This window comes from Ahaetulla prasina, chromosome 3, assembly GCF_028640845.1.
Source record: "Ahaetulla prasina isolate Xishuangbanna chromosome 3, ASM2864084v1, whole genome shotgun sequence".
Taxonomy (NCBI): Eukaryota; Metazoa; Chordata; class Lepidosauria; order Squamata; family Colubridae; genus Ahaetulla; species Ahaetulla prasina.
In genome coordinates, this window is record NC_080541.1 from 166,532,046 (window position 1) to 166,555,974 (window position 23,929).

Consider the following 23,929-nt stretch of genomic DNA (forward strand, 5'->3'; position numbering starts at 1 on the left):
TTAATGTTACATAGCTTCTTTTCCAAAAACTCTACACTACTAACCAAAGCATACAAAACATTTGCCAGACCTATTCTTGAATACAGCTCATCCGTCTGGAACCCATACCACATCTCACATTAATACTATCGAACGCGTCCAGAAATATTTTACTAGAAGAGTTCTTCACTCCTCTGAAAACAACAAAATACCTTATACCACCAGGCTTGAAATCCTGGGTTTAGAAAACTTAGAACTCCGCCAACTCCGACATGATCTGTGTTTAACACACAGAATCATTTTACAGGAAGGATATTGTAATATCCTTCCTGTAAAAGACTACTTCAGCTTCAATCGCAACAATACAAAAGCAAACAATAGATTTAAACTTAATGTCAACCGTTTCAAACTTGATTGCAGAAAATATGACTTTTGTAACAGAGTTGTTAATGCTTGGAACTCACTATCTGACTCTATAGTCTCTACTCAAAACCCCAAAATCTTCAACCAAAAACTGTCTACTATTGACCTCACCCCATTCCTAAGAGGACTATAAGGGGCGTGCATAAGAGCACAAAAGTGCCTACCGTTCCTGTCCTATTGTTCTGTTCATTATAGTATTATATGCATAATTTTACTTATACTTTTACTTATATATACTTTTTCTCTCATGATGAATTATTTTTTATGTTGATGATTGTATATACTGTTGTGACAAAATAAAATAAAATAAAATAAAATAAAAGTCCACAAGTCTTAAAGGGAACAAGGTTGGAGACCCCTGCTGTAAAGGGTGTAAATAAATAAAATGCCCAGTGACACAAGGCTATAAATCAGGGGTCTCTCTTGGTTGAACATATTTCTAACTCAAGTCCTGAGGAACTCTGGGAGTTGAAGTCCACAAGTCTTAAAGGTACCAAGATTGGAGACCCCTGCTATAGATATCCTGTATATCTGATCCAAACTGAAGCAGTTACATGCCCGTTTTAGTTTACAATTTCCATTGTCTAAAGTTCATTTTCTATGCCAATTCAGTTTATTAATGTTAATGTATAAAGATATCCTTGACTTGGGGCTACTATTTTTAAAATAATACCTTAACCCACAAACTCCTACCTGTTCACCAAAGTCATCATAATAACAGAATAATACAATTGGAAGGGACTTTGGAGGTCTTCTGCTTTAACCCTCTGGTCAAGCAGGAAACCCTATACCATTTCAGACAAATGGTTGTCCAATCGCTTCTTAAAAATCTCCAGTGTTGGAGCATTCACAACTTCTGGAGGCAAAACATTCCACTGGTTAAGTGTTCTAACTGTCAGGAAATTTCTCCTTAGAGTTCTAGGTTGATTCTTTCCTTGATTAGTTTCTATCCATTGCTTCTTGTCCTGTGTTCAGTGCTTTGGAGAATAGGTTGACTAGAATAGATTGATCATCAAAGACCCAGATGTGTTGTCTATCCAGAAATAGTCCTTTTTAGTTATTACATTTATACTCAACTCTCCTCCAGGAGCATCAGGCTTGGATGGGAATCTCCTTTGATTTTTTCCCTATAACAGCAATCCCTGCATGGACTGAAAAGAAATGGCTGGCCCATGGTCACATAGCAGACTTGGATAAGGGTAATCGTGAACGAAAGTTAGCACAATCTTACTCTGCCGTCTTAACTGTTCTACCACATTGGTTTTCCAGGAGTATGTCTCCATTTAGGAATAACTTCTCCAAAAAGAATGCTAACTCTATCATCTTCTTGGTGCCATGAAAGGGAAATTTTGTTCTGTCACGCATATTACTGATTATAGTCTTAATTTTATTCTTGTATGCTCCATGAAAGTTTTTAATTGCAATAAAAGCTTAATTGTCCAAATTTAGCAGACTTCAGATACAACAAACTACAATTAGTCCGAATTGAATACCTAAAGAATGTCTGTTGTTTCTGAAATAGTCCAGACAATTGACATAATTGACATAATTTGTATTAGTTTATGCTATTCATATAACTAATGTACTTGGTGTTGTTGCATTATGAATATCTTATGTGATGAAGCAAATGGATTAAATTGATACAGTTGCCTTAAAAGCTTTAATTTTATATTGACATAAATGATACAAATTGGTAATATACATTGGTACAAATAATGTCAATTCAGATTTAACAGGCATTCAGAATTAACTGAAATTCCTTCCCCGAAATGATCTGTTTTTGTTTCATTAAACCTTTGGTTAAAAACCTACATTCTGTTCTCTCCTTTTAACTTTTACTATTCTGAATTCTAATTATGACTCTTAATTAGTATTCAGAATTTGATATTGTAATTAAATCTCAGAATTTCTGAACTTTCAGAATTTCAAAATAAACCATAGACATTTTGTAAAGTCTTGCTGAATAATTTAGTTAAATTGTATTTTTCAAAAAACCAGATTTCATATCATATTTATATCATTCAATAAAAATGATTTGGGAAAATGTTTCATGCAATAAATCATCTTGGTGCACCCAAGATCTATGTGTCATACCTTTAAGGAGAAATCCGGATAGCAATGGCTGGGTTCACTCTAGAATAGTCGGGGAGGTGGGGAAAATTTATGTCTATACGTATTTAAGCAATTTAGCTATGTATTTATGTCCGGTTGTTTAGCTCTTCCCTGTTAAATTTAAAAGAGATACTTGAAAACATTACAAAGCAACAGCTATTCCCATACAAAATGATGTTTTTGAAAAAATAAATTGTGATTACTATGTATTAATGAGATACCAGATTGATTATGATAAAGTAATATGTAATAAAGGGAGCCATATTTGCGGGGGGGATGAGCCGTGGTGATGGTTAGAATGAAGTATTCCAGGCTGACTCTGCTCACTGCCAGCAGTTCAATCCTGATCAGCTCAAGGTTGACTCAGCCTTTCATCCTTCTGAGGTCAGTAAAATGAGGACCCAGCTTGTTGGGGACAATACACTGTCTCTGTAAACCACTTAGAGAGAACTATAAAGTACTATGAAGTGGTATATAAGTTTAAACGCTATGAACATGTCAGAAGAACAAAAGGCATCATGGAAGCCAAATGAGGTCATTATAACTTCTCCAACCGCAGGATTTATTTTTCTCACATATCATTTTACCTTTTGAGGAAAAAAAGGATACATATGAAAAGCACAAGTACTATGGGCATAATATATAGAGAACATGGTCACTTTTATCCTTTTTCAACTTTCATATGTGATAAACTAGTTATTCCCATTCATTCTTGAGAAGAGACTGAGAACTTTACTTACTTACTTACCTACCTACCTACCTATTTCATTCTGCATCTATCTCATCTTTTTTCTAATGGGTAGCATAAATAGGCATGATCTTAAGTTATATCCACAAAAGAACTGTGGATTCATTCTGAATTCTAATATACACCTAAGTTCATGCTCCATTTTCAATTCATTGCATTTGCATAAATTTAATCCCATATACAGTATATATTCAATCTAATTATGTTATCATTAACATGAGCAAAAGCATTTTAATAAACCTATTGGAATGGCTTTTGCTCAGATGTTAAATCAATAATAGTTGAACTCATCATTGCTGTATCCAATAGTGTATGTCATTTTTCATAAATCATCCATTTTCATGTTCATCAATCATCCATTACAGCTGGAGAATGGAAACCTGTTGTTGGACGTAGAAGAAAATCTTGATAGAATCACTCAGGTAAGTTAATCATGTGTTGTGAAAATAATTGTTCATAGAACTTCAAAGGGTCTAAATAAACATTGATCACTTAATGTAATAAGATAGAAAAATACTGATTTGTTAATATATTGCACGTAGGAACAGAAATTGAATATTTTTTTTCATGTTATATCAAAGCACATACAAAATGACATGGGAACTAACAGGATTCATTGTGAAACATTGTGTACAATTTATGGAATATAATTTTAGTACAGTGTGGCCTGTGGATTATCTGTATGATCAATTCTTAATGATTTGGTGAAATAGATTTAAAAAGAATTCTATGCCTCCAAGAATTTCATTTAGATTTGAATTATGACCATTTATCATGAAGCAATGCTTTAATTTGGCAGATAACCAATAAATGTGTCTATGTAATAAAATATTGGACTATAGCTTATGATGGGGAAACATGAAATTGCCTGCAACTGCTATCCTTTTTTGGAGAAATGTGAGAACATAAACCTTTAAAGGACATTAATTAAAGTGTCAGTCTGATATCTTTAAGGTTTGGATTGCAATGAAATTTTAAAATGTTTCTGCATTTCTCTTAAAACAGATACAACAGCCTGAAAATTGTCCAGCAAAATTGATAAGAGAAATTGTGTTGAAACAATATAAAAAGTATCATATTGTAAATTTATAAAATTAAAAATTGTTTAAAATGTAAGCTCTTTTATAAATTTATTGGCTGGCTCAGTGGCAGAGTTAGCATTTCCTGAAAATAACATACCATGTTCTATGTACTTATATAAAAGTAAAAGTAAAGGCTCCCCTCGCATATATGTGCTGGTCGTCTAGGGGTAGGTGCTCATCTTTGTTTCAAAGCCGAAGACCAGTGCTGTCTGAAGATGTCTCCATGGTCATGTGGCAGCCATGACTAAATGCCAAAGGCGCACGGAACACTGTTACCTTCCCACCAAAGGTGGTCCCTATTTTTCTACTTGTATTTTTTACATGCTTTTGAACTGCTAGGTTGGAAGAAGCTGGGACAAGTAACGGGAGCTTACCCCGTTATGCGGCACTAGGGATTTGAACCGCTGAACTGCCGACCTTTCGATCGACAAGCTCAGAATATTCACCACTGAGCCACCGCTTCCCTTATATAGAAACTTTTAAAAAACACAGTCTGAGAAATATCTTGTGTATACAGTCTGTATTCAGTGTAAAATACACTGTGCTATGAAAAAAAAGTTAACAGAATAGTCTAAGATGAATTCAAGGATATCTCAGACCGAGACATGAAAATTGACCTCAAGCAAAAACAAAATAAGTAGCTTGAATAATTATTATGATTATGATTAATGGGAAGCAATAAGACAATACAAAAGAGCTATGGATTGGATACAGATATGAGAAGGATCTATGCTGCAAATCAGATAGAGAAGTGAATTAAAGAAAAGCAAGAAGGCATAGATGTAAAACAAAAACCGGGATAAGTATCTTCCACTGACCTTTTCCTTCCTGGTGATCCCACCTAAATCGAGGGATTGTGTGAGTAGCAATTGAGTAAGATTGTGGGAGCACACTTCTATATTTGGGACAGTGATTACATTCATTGACCAGGTACTCATTAACATCAGCCCTCTCCCCAGCTTAGTTTATATATGAAAGAAAATCTGCAGGCTCTCTCTACAAAGCTAAAAGTCTGCAAATCTCCAAAGGCTTCGAATCTTTCCAGAGCTATTCAAAGGGATTTTTTTTCTTTAAAAAAACCTATTTAATCTATTTGAAGATTCAGTTCAAAGGAGTGTTTTGGTCTTTGAATCAAGACTCTTTTTTCAAGTTTACGTTGTCATATTTTATATAACATTAATAAGATACCCTTGCTTTTAAATGCAATATATACACACCATTCTTCAAATATTAATGGTCTTAAATGATTAGATTTAGTGTGTGAAAGAATTAATGAACTTGGTTATTTTAAACCAAGTTAGAAGTTGTGACGAATCTGTTTCCAAAACTCTCTTATGTTCAGCAGGAACAGAGTTACCATTCATAATTCTCTGATTTTGTAAATTCTCTATTTTTCCATTTGTTTTACAGGGGAAAAAATCCTCATGCTTAAAAATAGGATAACCAAGTAAAGAAGTAAACATAATTCATGTTCCTAAAATATAGGATATAAATTAATTGTTCTATTTACATGGAACATAGAATATTTACTGAGTGACACTAGAAATATTTAATACATAGACTTATATATCTTAGTATATGCAAGTATATTGGCAAAACATTGGATTAGAAAATCTATGCAAATGCAAATATGCTAATCAGGGAAATGTTTATATTAATTATATTTTATTATATATCCATATTCAAAAAGGTTCAAGATTTAAAATATGTTCATGTTTATGTATAGTTATAAGAGCAATGAAAGATCTGAAAGCAGATGCAGGCAATCTGATGCCCTTCTATTTCAGTATTTATTAGTCTTAGCCAACATGGCCAAAAAGGACTTGTCTGAATTGTAGCTTAGAAGAAGTTTGTCATGTACCACTGAGTCAAAAGCTTTACAGAAGTCTATGTAAATTGCATCTATTGCTTTACCCTGGTCAAGATTTGTAGTCCATATGTTTTTGCAGTGAAGAAGTTGTAAATTACAGGATAATTTTTTTCTGAAACCAAATTGTTTATTAGAGAGTAGGTTGGTTGTTTCAAGGTGGAGGGTGATGGATTGGTTGATGATTGATTCCATTACTTTGCAGGTGACGCAGCATAAAGAAATTGGTCTGTAATTTTCAACTAAGCTGGGGTCTCCTTTTTTGTATCTGTAGCATACCAAGTTGCCTGTTCCTGGTTAGAGAAAACACCTGCTTCCAAATATTTAAAATTCAGCAGTGTGTTCCAAGGAAAGAATTTCTGCCTATCAATTCCTATATATAAGATGATCCATTGATCCAGTGATCATTTCTCAATCCTCATAGGGGCTAGCAGCTTGGCTTATTATAATTGTACTAGGATCACACATAGCATTGTCTTATGAACAATAAATAATTGGTTTTGTGACTGTCCAGTTCTCATTTTTGGAAAAAAAAACACTTCAATATGCAATAATCATAGGAATAGTTTCTGTTAAATTCGCATGGAAGCTGGCAATATTCTGATTTACTTCAAATAAAATATGTACTTGCAAAGAAACTTATTAGTGTCGAAACAGACCGTGTATTTATATTGTCAAGTTAATTTCATTATTTGCATGATAATGCAATTCCTCACCCAGTTCATCAGTTTGTCGTATCATCATGTTTTCTTTACATCTTTCCATAAATAATTCACTGTGCAGTTACAGTTACAATATGCATAGGTGTGTTACATTAGCAAATTCAACTGAAGGCTGAGTTTGCTAAGCACTGACTATTATTTAGAACTAAAGAAACATAACAAATTTCAGTTTGCCAAGATGTTTGCCTTTACAATAATTATATTCTTATAATGGTGAGGATTATCTGAGTTTCAGTTTCAGACATAACATTGCACAACTGGTTCTTTACCTCTGAAGCCACAATTTGTATAATAGCATACTTGTAACCTGATTGTAAGAAGTACAGGCTGTTTTTATTCTTCTTAGAATAAAAATTTAATTAACCAAAGAGCTGCTTTATCAAAGCACACTTGAATTCTAAAAGCTGAAGAAGTATTTTCCCATAACAATTGGGAAATAAATCCCTTTTAAGCAGTAGGGTTTTCTGTCTTCTTACTACACAAGAATTGCAACCTCAAGAAATGAGAGGCACCTTATTAAATGAAGCTTTTTATAATGCTGTAGATGCTCCTCTTCTATCCTATCTGGTACTTATACAAGGAAGGACTAGTAGTATTTTTATTTTTTCTGGAAAATCTAGTAACTTTCTCTTTAAATACAGCAGCTACTGGCATTCTCTTGGATGGGGAGAAGCCAGTTGAAACTCACCTCTAGCAAGATTGAGTGGTTGTAGGTCTTTATCCTTGCTCATTGGGTTAGGAGAGTTGACATCTTTGACTCTGGATGAGGTAAACTCACCCAGATGTATCTGGTGCATGGCTCCTGCTGAAAGAGGAGATGGTAGTCAGGATAGAAGGGGATGGAGTTTGTACAAAATTCATCTTTTTTTTTTATTTTGTCACAACAGTAGATACAATCATCACCATAAACAATAATCCATCATGAGAGAAAAAGTATATATAAGTAAAAGTATAAGTAAAAGTATGTATATAATACTATAATGAAGAGAATAATAGGACAGGAACGGTAGGCACTTTTGTGCTCTTATGCACGCCCCTTATAGTCCTCTTAGGAATGGAATGAGGTCAATAGTAGACAGTTTTTGGTTGAAGATTTTGGGGTTTTGAGTAGAGACTATAGAGTCAGGTAGTGAGTTCCAAGCGTTAACAACTCTGTTACAAAAGTCATATTTTCTGCAATCAAGTTTGAAGCGGTTGACATTAAGTTTAAATCTATTGTTTGCTCTTGTATTGTTGTGATTGAAGCTGAAGTAGTCTTTTACAGGAAGGATATTACAATAGATGATTCTGTGTGTTAAACACAGATCATGTCGGAGTCGGCGGAGTTCTAAGTTTTCTAAACCCAGGATTTCAAGCCTGGTGGTATAAGGTATTTTGTTGTTTTCGGAGGAGCGAAGTATTTCTGCAAATCATATTCCTTAGTTCTCTTCTGTTGGATCATTGCAATATTCTCTAATGGGGCTGCCCTTGAAAATTAGCTGGAAGCTGCAACTGGTCCAAAATGAAGCAGCACATGAAGCTTGATCTGCAGTTCACCTGAGCCAGGGGTGAGATTCGACCGATTTGGGGCAACAGGATGTTAATTTTAATCTGGTTTGCCGAACCAGTTGTTGCAAGGACTGGCTGACCCCGCTCACCTCACCCCTCCCCTCCCCAGAGTCTCCACGCAACCTGTTTTGGATGCCAGGTAAGTGTAGGGATCGTGTGGAGGCTCTGGGAGGGTGAAAAACAGGCCTACCAGAAATCCGAAAACAGGCCCGTTTCTGGCCTCTGGAGGCTGGGGAAAGTCGTTTTCATCCTCCCAGAGGCTCAAGGAAAGCCTTGGGAGTCTGGGGAGGCCAAAAACGCCGTTCTCCCACCATGGTGCAGATAGCCAAGTAGGCCACACCCACCATGACCACGTCCACCCAGCAACCGGGTAGAGAACCGGTTGCTAAAATTTCTGAATCCTACCCCTGGTTATATCACAGCTGCATGAACTGCACTGGTTCCTAGTTTCTTTCTGTGGGCAATTCAAAGTGATGGGTATTACCTTTAAAGTCCTATAGGAAGGCTAATTAGGCTAGTTTTCTACTACATTAGATAGGATGGGCACACTCCAGATCCTCTCCCAGAAATATTGTCACTGTTGGGACTTTGGAGGCATGCCTTCTTGGTGGCCACTGCAGCCTTGGTGGGTGGTTGGAAGCAGGGGTGAAATCTACTTACCTTCCCTACCAGTTTGGAAGTCCATGCACTGTGTGTGCTTGCTCATCTCAGGCACATGTGCATGTCACATGTATGCTTGGACCCTCTGCGCATGTGCAAAGAGTAAAAAACAGGTTATTTCCTGGTTAAAACCAGGAAGTAACGCCAACCGGGTGGTGACATTGCACTGCCATTGCTACCAGTTCTCCAAACCATCCACTGCCATCACTACCAGTTCAGCCGAACTTGTAGCATTTCACCCCTAGGTGAAAGGATATTTTTATTTTTATCTTTGTTTTTATGGATTGTTGCCTAGAATCATTATCTAATAGGCAGCCACATAAGTTATGCAAATAAATAAATATTGTTTCTTTGGTTCCTTAAATGCTACAGAAAGGATCTAATTGATTCTTTTTTCATCTCTGAGACCTGTTATTTATGTTAACTTGGCCTCAGCAGTTAGCATCCCTTTCCTAAAATGTGTCCATAAGAAAACAAACTTAAAACTCGAAAGCCACTTTTTTGAACTGGAGTTTCTAAGTCACTTTACACATTCTGGCCATTAAAAAGATATGAATTATGTTTGAAAGATATATTTGACTTTTGAATATTAGTAAAAATGAAAAGTCCTGCGAACATAGCAGTTAACATGGTTCATATTAATCATTGTACCTAATTTCCTTTCAAAGGGACAAAACTAAATATTTCATTGGTGTTGTTTCTGAAGACTAATCCACTGCTTGTCAATCCAATTATAGATATTATTACTTTCATATCTCTTCTGGATATGCGATTAAATGTCATTTTTATTTACACTGATTTCAAATTGTTTTATTGGAGTTGAACAGAAGGCCATCTATGTTTACTGTTGGTTTTATTTATTTGTTTGTTTGTTTAGCTTGTAATATTAATATGCCGGTTTTCAATAGCTCAAAATGGGAAATAAGAAGACAATATTTTGATAATGGAATGAACTGTTTCAACAATAAAAAAGTAAGATAAACCAGTATAGAGGATAAGCAGAAATCAATGCATATGTGATGGTGCAAAGCTTCACAAGGATGTACACAGGCTTCTCTCTATGTTCGATTCAATTAAATACAGGTAGTCCTCAACTTATAACAGTTCGTTTAGTGACCAAAGTTACAACGTTACTAAAAAAAGAGACTGGTGACCATTTTCATACTTACGATTGTTGCAGCATCCCCAGGGTCATGTGACTTTATGACAAGCAAAGACAATGGGGAAGCCAGTTCACTTAACAACTACGCTACTAACTTTAATCAACTGCATTGATTCACTTAACAATTGTGGCAAGAAAGGTCGTAAAAACTGGCGATCAGTACCTAAATAATTTACTTTCCAATAGATAATGTTGAGAAATTGAACTTGCTTTTACTCTTCCATGGATTAAAAAAATATGGCTAATTCTGTCTTATTCTGAAATTATTTACAGGCTGTTCCCCAACTAGAGCTGTTTGGGGATATGTCCACTCCTCCTGATATAACCTCTCCCCCTGTAAGTATTGCTGTTAAAATTGCTGGATTATTTGTTGTATACCAATGTCAACATTTTTATAATATCAATATACAACACATTTTGATATTCATGAGAAAGACTGAAGACTGAATTTGAAAGAATTCCAAAAAGGGTTACAGTCATGTTACCCAGTTTGAATTTCTTCCTCTATACACATTGCTAATTATCTTACTTTTAGAATAGAATAGAATAGATTTTTTTATTGCCCAAGTGTGATTGGACACACAAGAAATTTGTCTTGGTGCATATGCTCTCAATGTACATAAAAGAAAAGATACGTTCATCAAGAATCATAAGGTACAACACTTAATGATAGTCATAGGGTACAAGTAAGCAATCAGGAAAACCTAATTACTTATGCTAATCCCGTGTGAAGTTACTAAAATTACACAGCCTTAGACTTTTATGAAGAAACAGGTGCTGAAAGATTTTGCATATATTTTAGAAGTTGCAAAAGAACACTTTCAGATTTTGCCAAATATCTACAAATTTTATGAGAATTTGGTGATACCATTTCTCATCCTGTTTCTAATGATAGGTAGCTTTCCTTGTCACTTGTTCACATTTATCCCCTCTCTCTTGTACTACTCCCACCAATCATCCACTGTTGGCTTTTCTCGTTCATGCACTAGCTCTTTTAATTAGAGAAAGGATATGGAACTAGTTCTTGGCAATGATAGCAGTGCATGAAATATGACCTGTTACAGCTTATGAAGGCATTTTAATTGTTTCTTGTTTTATAGACCCCTGCAACTCCAGGTGATGCCTTTATCCCATCTTCATCCCAGTCACTTCCTGCTGGTACAGAGGTATTTAGTTCTGTACCTTACAGCACTGCTGCTGTACCCTCAGGTAAATCTTTTCCATCAAGCTCTTTAACTGGAAATTTGAAGCTTAATCTGGGATTAAGGGATGTTGTTGTGTTACACATCAAAACACTGGAGGCCCTAGACAGATCTTGTATGATTTGTAATTTTAGTAATTAGGTACTGATTCATACCTCTTCGCTCACATATCGTTATCTGTAACATATGAGCCATTGCATACCTATCATCACAAACAGAATGTTCACCTCATCTCAGCCATTTTTTTTTCAATCATTCTTATTTTGCAAATTTGGGTGAACCCTTGAGAATTTGATTTCATAATCAAAGTAATAAATCGCTCTTAATTATTAGAAGACTGTTTGATCCTTAAGATTATTTCTTTTTCTTTTGAAAAATCAGTTGCACTAAAGGATGAAAACTATTGTTCAGTATTCTTCAGAGACCAAAATGCAAATTTTGTTAATATTGTGCCCCACTTTTGAAGCTCAAAAAGGTTTACAGATGCTATTTTTGAATTCTAAAACAGTTGCCACTGACCCACTGCTAAGTCAAGGTATAATTTCACTTTTATGCATAAAATATGCATATTTTAGGCTGTACATAGCTCATAATCCAAAAGCAAAATTCTGAAACACTCCTATGCAAAAACATTTGCATTTACTTGGATTTTGGCAATTGATAATTAGAATTTAGTCAAAAACAATGCTTTTACTAAAAAAAATCTGAATATATATGACTTAAATACTGGAATATAATCCAGGATGCTTGGCTGTAATCCCTCTTCATCTGGATGAATAGAAATAGAAATAGAAATAGAAATAGAAATAGAATAGAATAGAATAGAATAGAATAGAATAGAATAGAATAGAATAGAATAGAATAGAATAGAATAGAATAGAATAGAATAGAATAGAATAACAGAGTTGGAAGGGACCTTGGGGGTGTTCTAGTCCAACCCCCTGCTTAGGCAGGAAACCTTACACCACTTCAGACAAATGGTTATCCAACATCTTCTTAACAATGTTCAGTGTTGGAGCATTCACAACTTTTGGAGGCAAGTTGTTCCACCGATTAATTGTTCTAACTGTCAGGAAATTTGTCCTTAGAGTTCTAGGTTGATTTGTTGCATCTTGCTTGCAAATTCCATGTTCCATCCATTCCAAAGCAAGTTGATGGGTGCGGAATGCAATTCCATATAGTATGGACACTAGTATATGTGCACTTATGCACACAGTTTGGAAAATTATAATTTTGTGATATCATTATCTCTGTCTCCCTCTCTCTCTCTAAAAATGTTGCTTTCTTGCAGTTTGTATGAATACATACCTGGATTTATAGCTGCCATTTTTCAAAACAGAGATAGGGAACTAGTTTCTTGCATAAATCAGCACCAACTGCATAAGTCTTTTCAGGGTCAAAATTACCCGTTGGGTGATGGAATAGTGTCGAAAATAAAAGAGGAAATAAGCAAGTTTGGTTCTTTAAAAAAGGAGGTTAGGAACAACTTGGAAAACCACTTTTCTCCTAGGTTAGGAGCTATGATGAATATGGAACAGATAAAGGAATGTTGTGAGTTAACCAACTTACTAAAAATAAAAGAATAAAACAAGCTTCTGAGGTGTTTATAATTGAAAATCAAGCTACAAACACTGCAAGCACAGTACAAATTGCTATGATGTGTGCCAGCGTGGATCATTGAGTTGGGAAGTGGGGGAGTATCTCAAGTACTCCGAACGAGAGAAATTCTGATCATGTAGATTCTCATGAAAAAAATAGAACTGGTTCAGTCTTGTCCTGCTACAGGAAATATAGTTTTGTTAAGACCAATATAGTTTTGTACTAGCCTAGTCATAGTTTCTCAATTTGATCCTTCTTCTATTTTTGTTCATCAGTCTAGTAGTAGTATATCTGTGAAGAGCATGAAGTCACTGGCCAAGGGGTATCTGGTCAATTTGTGTTTTGTTTCCATTGCTCTGTGTTTGCCATTCCTGATCTGCAATTGTCCTCACTGCCCACTCTCTTTTCCTTCCGAAGGTTATGTTGCAATGGGAGCTGTTCTGCCTTCCTTCTGGGGACAGCAACCACTTGTTCAACAACAACTGGCCATGGGTGCTCAGCCTCCAGTTGCTCAGGTGATGCAAGGAGGACAGTCAATTGCATGGGGACAACCTGGGATGTTTCCTCCCACCCAGCAACCATGGCCATCTGTAGCTGGTCAGTTTCAGCCCGCTGCCTTCATGCCAACACAAACTGTTTTGCCTTTACAAGCAGCCATGTTTCAAGGTACCATTGTTCCCACTGCTACTGTTCCACCTACCAGTGATTCCACTAGATCAAGTCCACAGACAGATAGCCCAAGGCAGCAAGCTGGAAAAGAAATATTTAAAGATTTCCAGATGGCTCAGGCACCTCCAGTACCATCACGAAAACCAGATCAGCCTTCCCTCAGTTGTACCTCAGAGGCCTTCTCCAGTTACTTTAACAAAGTTGGAATGGCACAGGAAGCAGATGATTGTGATGACTTTGATATCTCTCAGTTAAATCTGACTCCTGTGACGTCTACAACACCATCAACAAATTCACGTGAGTATCTCAGTGTTTCTGCTCTAGCCTTGTTTCTCTTTTCTGAGCCATGTGCATTCTGTTTGAAAGTGGAAAAGCATGAACTTCAAATAACCATGTCAGATTTATGGAAATCTGTACATTCTGCTTTCATGAATTTCATTTTGAATAACAATGTAATGCTATATTAAAAAAGGCATAAGAACCAGAACTAGATTTGTATTCAGTAGCAATTCAATACTTTTTTTTCTTCCAATAATAGCTATCCTTGATGTAGTGATAACTTGCCAGTTTTGAATTCGGAATCTCCAGCCTTACTTGATTATTGTGATAACATTGCAAAAACATTTTATGTGAACCAATCCATGTATGACAAATTGCAGGTGAAAAAAATAATATCCAGGCTGTGCTGTGTGTACTTTGAACTTCTCTTGCAACATCTCTTGCCTATCAAAATAGTTGAAAGCAATATTGTTGATGTCTTTCACAATATTATTTAGTTATTTCAAATACACACATGGCTGTCCATCATATATAAAACTCTGGGTGGCTTCCAATCACCAATTAAAACAATATCAATAATAAACTGACATAACACATAAATATATTAAAACCATAAATATTAAACTCCTGGACCAAAGTTAAGTTTCTGACACATAGTTCTTTATAAAATCTTCTCACTTACCTCAAGTGCTTGGTGAAAATCTGGGTTTTCAATGCTTTTCAGAAACTTGGGAGGATACTTCAGGGAATGTTCCATGGTGCAGGTATGGAAAAGCACACTTACTAACTCCCATAAGGTGGCAATGTTTAAGGGAAGGGGCTAGGAGTGTGCCCATACTATCTGATCTGGTAGGATGGGAGATGTCCTTAGGAAGAGGTGATCCAGCAGAAAATCTGACCTTGGGTTTTAAAGATGGCCAGAAAACCAATAGCCAGTGCAACTCGCACAACAAAGGTGTTATGTGGGTAAATCTGGGGGCACCCATCACTGTGTCTGCTGTTCCATTCCAGTCTGATTGTAGCTTCCAGGTGGCCTTCAAAGGTAGCCCCATGTAGAGTGCATTGAAGTAATCCAAATGGAAAGTGACTAAGGCAGGAATGACCATGAGCAAAGACTCACAATCTAGAAAAGAATGTAATTAGAACATCAGACAAATCTATGCAAAGATCACCCGAGCCAACTCCTGCGTAAGCAGGAATCATGAATCTTGGAGGGACTCCAAATTGCACATCAACTCAGTCCAGGAAAGTGCCACCACATCCAATGTTGAAGATGAAATATGATCAGGGCCTGGGGTTCATAAACCCAAAGCTACTCCATCTTGCCAGGATTCATTGAAGCCAGTTCCTTCTCCATCCAGACCTTTACAGTCTCCAGGCACTCAGCCAGCACCGCCACACCATCATCTGTCTGACTAGAAGTAGAGAGATATAATTGCATATCATTACCCTAATTATAGAGATATCTCAATCAGTGTTGGTATCAGCAACAACAACAGTAATATTGAAAATGTGTAGAAGACTGTAAATACTAAAATAATTCATCCTGTACTTTTTAAACATGTTAGAATTAAACTGAGTGTGCAGCAACCTGGTGTGCTTCCCTCCCTCCCCCCAGTTATATACTGTCAGTTCTTTATCAACGGACTTGTCAAATGAAGGGTGAAACATGTATGATTTTTGCTGAAGCAATAAAATTAAGGTTACATTTTAAATCCTATTTGTTTTAAAGTATTTAAGCGAGTGGTCTCTAAGCACTTTATTAAGGAGAATCTTAACTTTTAATTAAGCCAACTTGTCACAGCCACATATGTTTCATCACGCAGCATCACCCAAGTTCACAGATCACCCCATTTTTCTCACAACAGTTCAAGAGGTTACCAAATGACATTTAGAATCCACAGCACTAATTTTTGTTATTTATTTGTTTGATTGATTGGTTTTGTTAGCCCCAACTCCTGCTCCTAGACAGAGTTCTCCATCTAAATCCTCGGCATCTCATACCAGTGACGCTGCTGCAGATGACCTCTTTGAAGAGGGCTTCGAAAGTCCAAGCAAAAGTGAAGAGCAAGAAGCAGTAAGTAACCCAGCTCCCGTTTATTGATATATTCACTCATTTATTTCGGCTGAACCGTTAACATAATTCATAGATTTGTACTCTTAAATTTTAAGAGAAATATGCATGTTTAAATTTAGAGAAATTGTTTAACTTTCCTACTTCCTTTCCCTCTCCCTCTGCTGCCACTTAAAGTTCTTTCGCTATTCTCTTGGTTATTCACCGCAAATAACATTTGTGGAATATGGTGTACAGCTTTCTGATCAGCCCTGATGTGTACTAATTAAATACACCGGAAGTCTTATACATCCTCGACTTACGACCACAGTTTAGCCCAAAATATATGTTGTTAAGCGACACATTTGTTAAGTGAGTTTTGCCCTATTTTACAACTTTTCTTGCCACAGTTGTTACACCAGATTCACCAGAGTGGTGTGCATATTATAGAAGAGTTGAAACTGAAGGCAGTGCACCATAGCTTGACATTTACATCTACAAAATGTCAGTTTATACAGTTTATTGGGGTGTTTCTTCTTTTTATTGGTTTCTACTAAACTGGATCTTCTTGGTTCAGTTCTCTTGCTACCTTTTAAAAGAGATAAGATTCAAGAAGTATATAAAGAGGGTAATATGAAAGGATATAGAATCCCTTTAAATGTATGAGTCCTAGCTGGTAAAGACAAAATGATATACAGTGCTACCTCAGTACTCATCATTAATTGGTTCTAGGAGGTGTGACAAGTACTAAAAACAAGTACCAAACAAACCATGACTTGTCACATGACCCTTTTTCCAACCAGGAAGGAATTCCTGTCTGTCCTTTTTCCTATGTCAACTATCTTCCAGCATGGCCAACTTCCCAACCATCCTCTATGGCTATCCCCTGCTTGCTTGCTTTTTCAACAACCTTCCTGACATGGCTGATTTCCTGTCCATTGTCCATGGCCATCCACCTCTTCCTATCACAGCGAGCCAAACAAACAATTAATACGGGGACAACATTTTTACATCAAAATGCATTGAGCCCCAAATTCGACAAGTTTTGAAGCAGTCGAGTACTGAGGTACCGTTGTAAGGCCCAAAAAGGCATAGGCAACTTAAGAAGTGTGCAAAACATTGTACCCTTCCACTTAAAAGTATGGTGACATTTTAAGTTCATTCTTGTCTAAGTTGGGCTATGAGATCTGGCTTGTATAAATCTGGGTGACCACTGGTTGGCAGCAAAAATCGTATATCGTTCCTATCTTCAAATGGTTGTCATTTTTTTGTGTCTTCCTTTATTCTGCAATTCAGATTATCTGTCAACTCTATCTATTGAGCCAATCTATTGAGCACTACCTAGACCTTGTCACTGTTTTCTTAAATAGAAAAGGAAATAGGATTTGAATGCAAAATGAAGTATTTCAATCGGACAGAAAAAGTTTTGGGTGACCTCTATGGCTTAATCCTTCTCTTAATACTCCTCCTTCAGTGCTTGAACAAGGAAAGGAATTAATTGGAAGCCATACTAATTTGCATTCAATAAGAATATATTAAAAGTTGAAAAGGATAATGCTCAGGAAAAGAGGGTACATATAATTACAAACTAATTTAAAATCATAAAATTGTACAAAAAATTGGAAGGTGATTTGAAAATATATATTATGTTTATGTAAAATAATTTAATAAATCAGAATAACAAAACAGAGTGACTCAGTTCAAAAATACATTTCTTTAAAGAATTGTTTTTATGTCTACAAATTAAATTTCCCTTAATAGCCATCTGCCTTGAGTGGTTTTACTTCACAATATTTACAATTCTAGCATTATCCACAAACATGGACTGAACTAAAATGTTACTTATAAATTGGTTTTATATTCAGGATGGCAGTTTCTATTTTTTTTTAGAAGTATCTTTTTTAAAAACATTTTTTTTTAACTTTCCACCGACTTTCTACATTTGGGGAGGGGATTTCCCTGGGGGAAGTTTTGATCATGATTCTGATTCTTGAGGGCTGTGATAGGTTTTCCCTGTCCATTCCTAAAAAAATAGTGCACATTTTCCTAGCAATACGATCATGAGGACTGAATAATCCCGTCAAAATCAGCGTCATGGGTATTCAATTCATTTTGGCCTTTCAAACCGCAGTCGGTAAACTTTGACGAAATGCATTGATGGCATGAAAATAAACTCTGATGTTGTTTTCCTTTCTGCTGTTGAAAAAAAAAGGTGTTATGTTCTTATATTCTAGCCTGATGGATCTCAGGCCTCATCCAACAGTGATCCATTTGGTGAACCTATTGGTGATACTGTAAGTCCACAGGGCGATAGCTAGATAGCGCAGGTTGGGGTAGGTATCTGTCCTTCTCTCTCTCTCTTTCATTCACTTACTTTTCAGCCATTCCCTTTCACTATTGCCTGTCTTCATTTTCTTGGATGCTATATGTGCAGAATTTCATTTTTTTTCCCCACTTCACTACTTTTCACACCATAATTCCATTTGCAAGTGATATCAAAATACTGACTTTTGAAATTACAGTATAATAGAAAGGGAAATTAAAGTGAAACTGGAGATTGTGACCATTAACCAGGGAGGAAATCATGCATTTGTTAGTGTCAATCTCCAATTTCTGGTATTCATGATGAGTTATAAATATTCTATACATTTATCAACTATTGGTTAAAACGACATAATCAAAATTGAAATGTGCCTTTCCACTCCATAGTTTATCAATAATCTCTTGAAAAATTTACTAACAATTTGATTCCAAATTGTTATTGATATATATAGGTTGTTAATTCATGCAGCAGTCTTCCTATCATTCCCAACTATTGTTTAGTTATACATTTTCCATTACCAAATTTAAGGTGACATTTGTTGTAATCATTAATGGCTCACTTTGCATGTTGATAGACCTTTTTTAAACTGACTGTGGCTATTTTTATACTGGCATGTGTTTTGGCTGAATGATTGTAAAGGTGCAGTGCTTGTGAGTGCTTAACATACCCATTTAATTTCAGTTCTGCTATTGCCGTAGTAAAAAATATATACTTCATACATGGTGAATTGAACAAGATTAAACGTGGTGTGATTTACTATTCCTCTCTCTGTATAAAACATCTGAAGCAAATCCCTAAAAATAAAGGAATTATTTTTAGTGCATAAAGTATAGTGATTTCCAGACTTAAGAATGTGGGCTATTCTTATTGCTAATGTGTTTCACCAGTCACAATAACTGACTACACCAGCTATCCTGACCAGCCTATTCTTGAACTTTAGCCTTGAACTTTATTTATTAAAGACCACAGCTGTTCAGGATGGACAGGAGGGGGAAAAAAGGAAAAATAACAATGATTCAAGTCAGCTTGTGTTTCATTGTTCTGATGAAATTGATAAAAATGCAACCACATCTGAAACATTTTTATCCCATTTTTGTTGCTTTGCACTATCGTTAATAACGCTGTCAGCTGATCACTTTTCTCTGTTTTTAAATAGTACAGTGCCAGTGCCAACATGACTAGCTTTATATTGCTATAAATTTTCAAAGAGCAGGTGAACTAATTTACTTTTGTCTACCATGGCATGACTGATTTTAAATTTGCCCACTATTGAACTGTTACCTTTTTCTGTCTCTTTAGCTATTAATTGTAACAACATTATTAGACAAAAATATCCTTAAAAACCATGACCAAAGCATTCATTTGCTGTTTTTGATTCTGCCTCTGAATGTGGAAAAGGAATTGTTAGTCTTTCCATTTTGAAATAATCTCAGTGGAGAAATCTATTTTGAAATAGCCGGCTTTGCTGGCTGAGGAATTCTGGGAGTTGAAGTCCACAAGTCTTAAAGTTGATAAGGTTGGAGACCCCTGCTCTAGATCAAACTATGCTAGCAAGTCTATATACAGGTGAAACTCAAAAAATTAGAATATTGTGCAAAAGTTCATTTATTTCAGTAATGCAACTTAAAAGGTGAAACTAATATATGAGATAGACCAGTGATTCCCAAACTGTGAGCCGCGGCTCCCCAGGGAGCCGCGCTATCGTCATGGGGGCGCCGCGGAATATCTGCGCCCGCTGGGTCCGGCGCTGATGCGCCATTTCTGGGGCGTCTGGTGCGCATGCGCAGTTGCAGGTCGGATTTCCGGGGAGCCGCGGGCGCGTCTGGTGCGCATGCGCAGTTGCAGGTCGGATTTCCGGGGGAGCCGCGGGCGAAAAAGATTGGGAACCTCTGAGATAGACTCATTACATGCAAAGCAACATAGTTCAAGCCTTGATTTGTCATAATTTTGATGATTATGGCTTACAGCTCATAAAAACCCCAAATTCACAATCTTAGAAAATTAGAATATTTCTAAGGTTCAATATTCTAGGCTCAAAGTATCCCATCCTAATCAGCTAATTAAGCCATAACCCCTGCAAAGGGTTCCTGAGCCTTTAAATGGTCTCCCAGTCTGGTTCAGTAGGAATCACAATCATGGGAAAGACAGTTGATATAACAAAAAAATAACCAAAAGCCAACATGGGTTTGTCAGAAACAGATCATGCCAGACTAATCTTATCGCATTCTTTGACAAAATGACAAAATTAGTAGACCAGAGGAATGCTGTCGATATAATTTACTTGGACTTCAGTAAAGCATTTGATAAAGTAGACCATAACCTACTACTAGATAAAGTAGAAAAATGTGGGTTAGACAGCACCACCACCAGATGGATTCGTAACTGGCTGACCAACCGCACTCAACGTGTAGTCCTCAACGGAACTACATCCGCATGGAGGGAAGTATGCAGTGGAGTACCCCAAGGCTCTGTTTTAGGCCCAGTACTCTTCAACATCTTCACCAATGACTTGGACGAGGGGATAGATGGGGAACTCATCAAATTTGCAGATGACACCAAGCTGGCAGGAATAGCCAACACTCCAGAAGATAGGCTCAAGTTACAGAAAGATCTTGACAGACTTGAACATTGGGCGCTATCTAACAAAATGAAATTCAACAGTGAAAAAAGTAAGGTTCTACATTTAGGCCAAAAAAACAAAATGCACCAGTACCGTATATGTGGTACCTTGCTCAATAGTAGTACCTGTGAGAGGGATCTTGGAGTCCTAGTGGATAACCATTTAGATATGAGCCAGCAGTGTGCAGCAGCTGTTAAAAAAGCCAACACAGTTCTGGGCTGCATAAACAGAGGGATAGAATCAAGATCACGTGAAGTGTTAGTGCCACTTTATAATGCCTTGGTAAGGCCACACTTGGAATATTGCATCCAGTTTTGGTCGCCACGATGTAAAAAAGATGTTGAGACTCTAGAAAGAGTGCAGAGAAGAGCAACAAAGATGATTAGGGGACTGGAGGATAAAACATATGAAGAACGGTTGCAGGAACTGGGTATGTCTAGTTTAACAAAAAGAAGGACTAGGGGAGACATGATAGCTGTGTTCCAATATCTTAGGGGCTGCCACAAAGAAGAGGGAGTCAGGCTGTTCACCAAAGCACCTGAGGGTAGAACAAGAAGCAATGGGTGGAAACTGGTCAAAGAAAGAAGCAACTTAGAACTAAGGAGAAATTTTCTGACAGTTAGAACAATTAATAAGTGGAACGACTTGCCTTCAGAAGTTGTGAATGCTCCAACACTGGAAATTTTTAAGAAAATGTTGGATAACCATCTGACTGAGATGGTGTAGGGTTTCCTGCCTGGGCAGGGGGTTGGACTAGAAGGCCTCCAAGGTCCCTTCCAACTCTGATGTTATGTTATGTTATGTTGAGGGAAAAGTGTGGAAGAAAAAGGTGCACAAGCAGCAGGGTTGACCGCAGCTTGGAGACGATTGTCAGGCCATTCAAAAGTGTTGGGGACTTTCACAAGGAGTGGACTGAGACTGGAGTCAGTGCATGAAGAGCCACCACACACAGATGGATCCTGGACATGGGCTTCAAATGTCGTATTCCTCTCGTCAAGCCGCTCCTAAACAACAAACAACGTCAGAAGCATCTTACTTGGGCTAAAGAAAACAGAACTGGTCTGTTGCTCAGTGGTCCAAAGTCCTCTTTTCTGATGAGAGCAACTTTTGCATCTCTTTGGAAACGAAGGACCCAGAGTCTGGAGGAAGAATGGAGAGGCACACACTGCAAGATGCTTGAAGTCCAGTGTGAAGTTTCACAATCTGTGTTGATTTGGTGAGCTATGTCATCTGCTGGTGTTAGTCCACTGTGCTTCATTAAGTCCAGGGTCAATGCAGCCATCTACCAGGAGATCTTGGAGCACTTCATGCTTCCTTCCACAGATGAGCTTTATGGGGATGCTGACTTCATTTTCCAGCAGGGACTTGGCACCTGCCCACACTGCCAAAAGTACCAAAACCTGGTTCAGTGCCCATGGGATTACTGTGCTTGATTTGCTAGCAAACTCGCCTGACCTGAATCCCATAGAGAATCTATGGGGCATTGCCAAGAGAAAGATGAGAGACATGAGACTGAACAATGCAGAAGAGCTGAAGGCCGCTATTGAAGCATTCTGGTCTTTTATAACACCTCAGCAGTGCCACAGGCTGATAGCATCCATGCCACACTGCATTGAGGCAGTAATTGATGCAAAAGGGGCCCAAACCAAGTACTGAGTACATATGCATGCTTATACTTTTCAGAGGTCCGATATTGTTCTATGTACAATCCTTGTTTTATTGATTTCAAGTAATATTCTAATTTTCTGAGATTGTGAATTTGGGGTTTTCATGAGCTGTAAGCCATAATCATCAAAATTATGACAAATCAAGGCATGAACTATCTCGCTTTGCCTGTAATGAATCTATCTCATATATTAGTTTCACCTTTTAAGCTGCATTACTGAAATAAATGAACTTTTGCACAATATTCTAATTTTTCGAGTTTCACCTGTATATTCTAGGATGAACTGTCATTTCCCATTTGGCTTTAGATTTGCTCCACATTGTTGTTTACGATGTTTAGACCTTTTCTTTTTTCACCTGATAATCCTTGATTTTATGAACTTTCAATGTTATAAGCATTTTGTCCTCCTTTCCCACAGAGAAGAAATGTGTCAGCTTTGGAAGCCATACTAGGCCGAAGGCTTCCATGTGCTGCATGGAACCTTGACACATTTCTTTTTCTTTTCTTTTTTTAAATTCTTTTTTCATAATAATAATAATAATAATAATAATAATAATAATAATAATAATAATAATAATAATAATAATAATAATAATAATAATAATAATAATAATAATAATAATAATAATAATAATAATAATAATTTAATTTGTATACCACCCTTCTCCCGAAGGACTCAGGGCGGTGAACAGCCAAATAAAATACAAACACAGACACATACAATATTAAAAAACAACCCTTAAAAAACTTATTCAATTTGTCAAAAAATTTAAAATACAAATCACACCCATAAAATTACAAAAATTTAAAACCCATTTAAATTAAATTAAAATTTTAAAAATCAAGCCAATCTTTAGTAAAATATTTTGTTAAAATCTTTGGATTTTGTCAGTAATTGAGTGTCTTATCAATTTTCAATTCATAAATTATTTTACTTTTCTCTACTTAACAGTCTTAAAGAAAAGTTTTCCAATTTGAAATCCACAGCTATGTTTTTTAAAAGACTTCTCACAGTCAAATCTGGAATCTGCTCATAAATGAATTTTTTCCCCTTGATTTATTTTTCAAAGCAAAAACTGGGAACATTATCTGAGTACCTGCATTGAAATTACAAGAACTCCTTCTTGGATAACATTATCAGTTTCTAATTCAAATTGAGATATAATGGAACACTATAAAACAATTCTATGCTTAATATTTTCTTGTTTCCTCTAA

At 36.5% G+C, this 23,929-nt stretch overlaps 1 protein-coding gene across 1 annotated transcript in view; it reads left to right on the forward strand.

Moving 5' to 3' along the window:
- DAB1 (DAB adaptor protein 1) overlaps positions 1-23,929 on the forward strand; it is a 291,295-nt gene that overhangs the window by 255,971 nt on the left and 11,395 nt on the right. Inside the window, exons 12-17 of the mRNA XM_058177854.1 lie at positions 3,628-3,684; positions 10,577-10,639; positions 11,404-11,512; positions 13,522-14,070; positions 16,002-16,129; positions 18,340-18,438. Of these exons, the coding sequence (XP_058033837.1) occupies positions 3,628-3,684; positions 10,577-10,639; positions 11,404-11,512; positions 13,522-14,070; positions 16,002-16,129; positions 18,340-18,423 (990 nt within the window). The 3' untranslated portion in view covers positions 18,424-18,438. The remainder of the gene's footprint in view (positions 1-3,627; positions 3,685-10,576; positions 10,640-11,403; positions 11,513-13,521; positions 14,071-16,001; positions 16,130-18,339; positions 18,439-23,929) is intronic.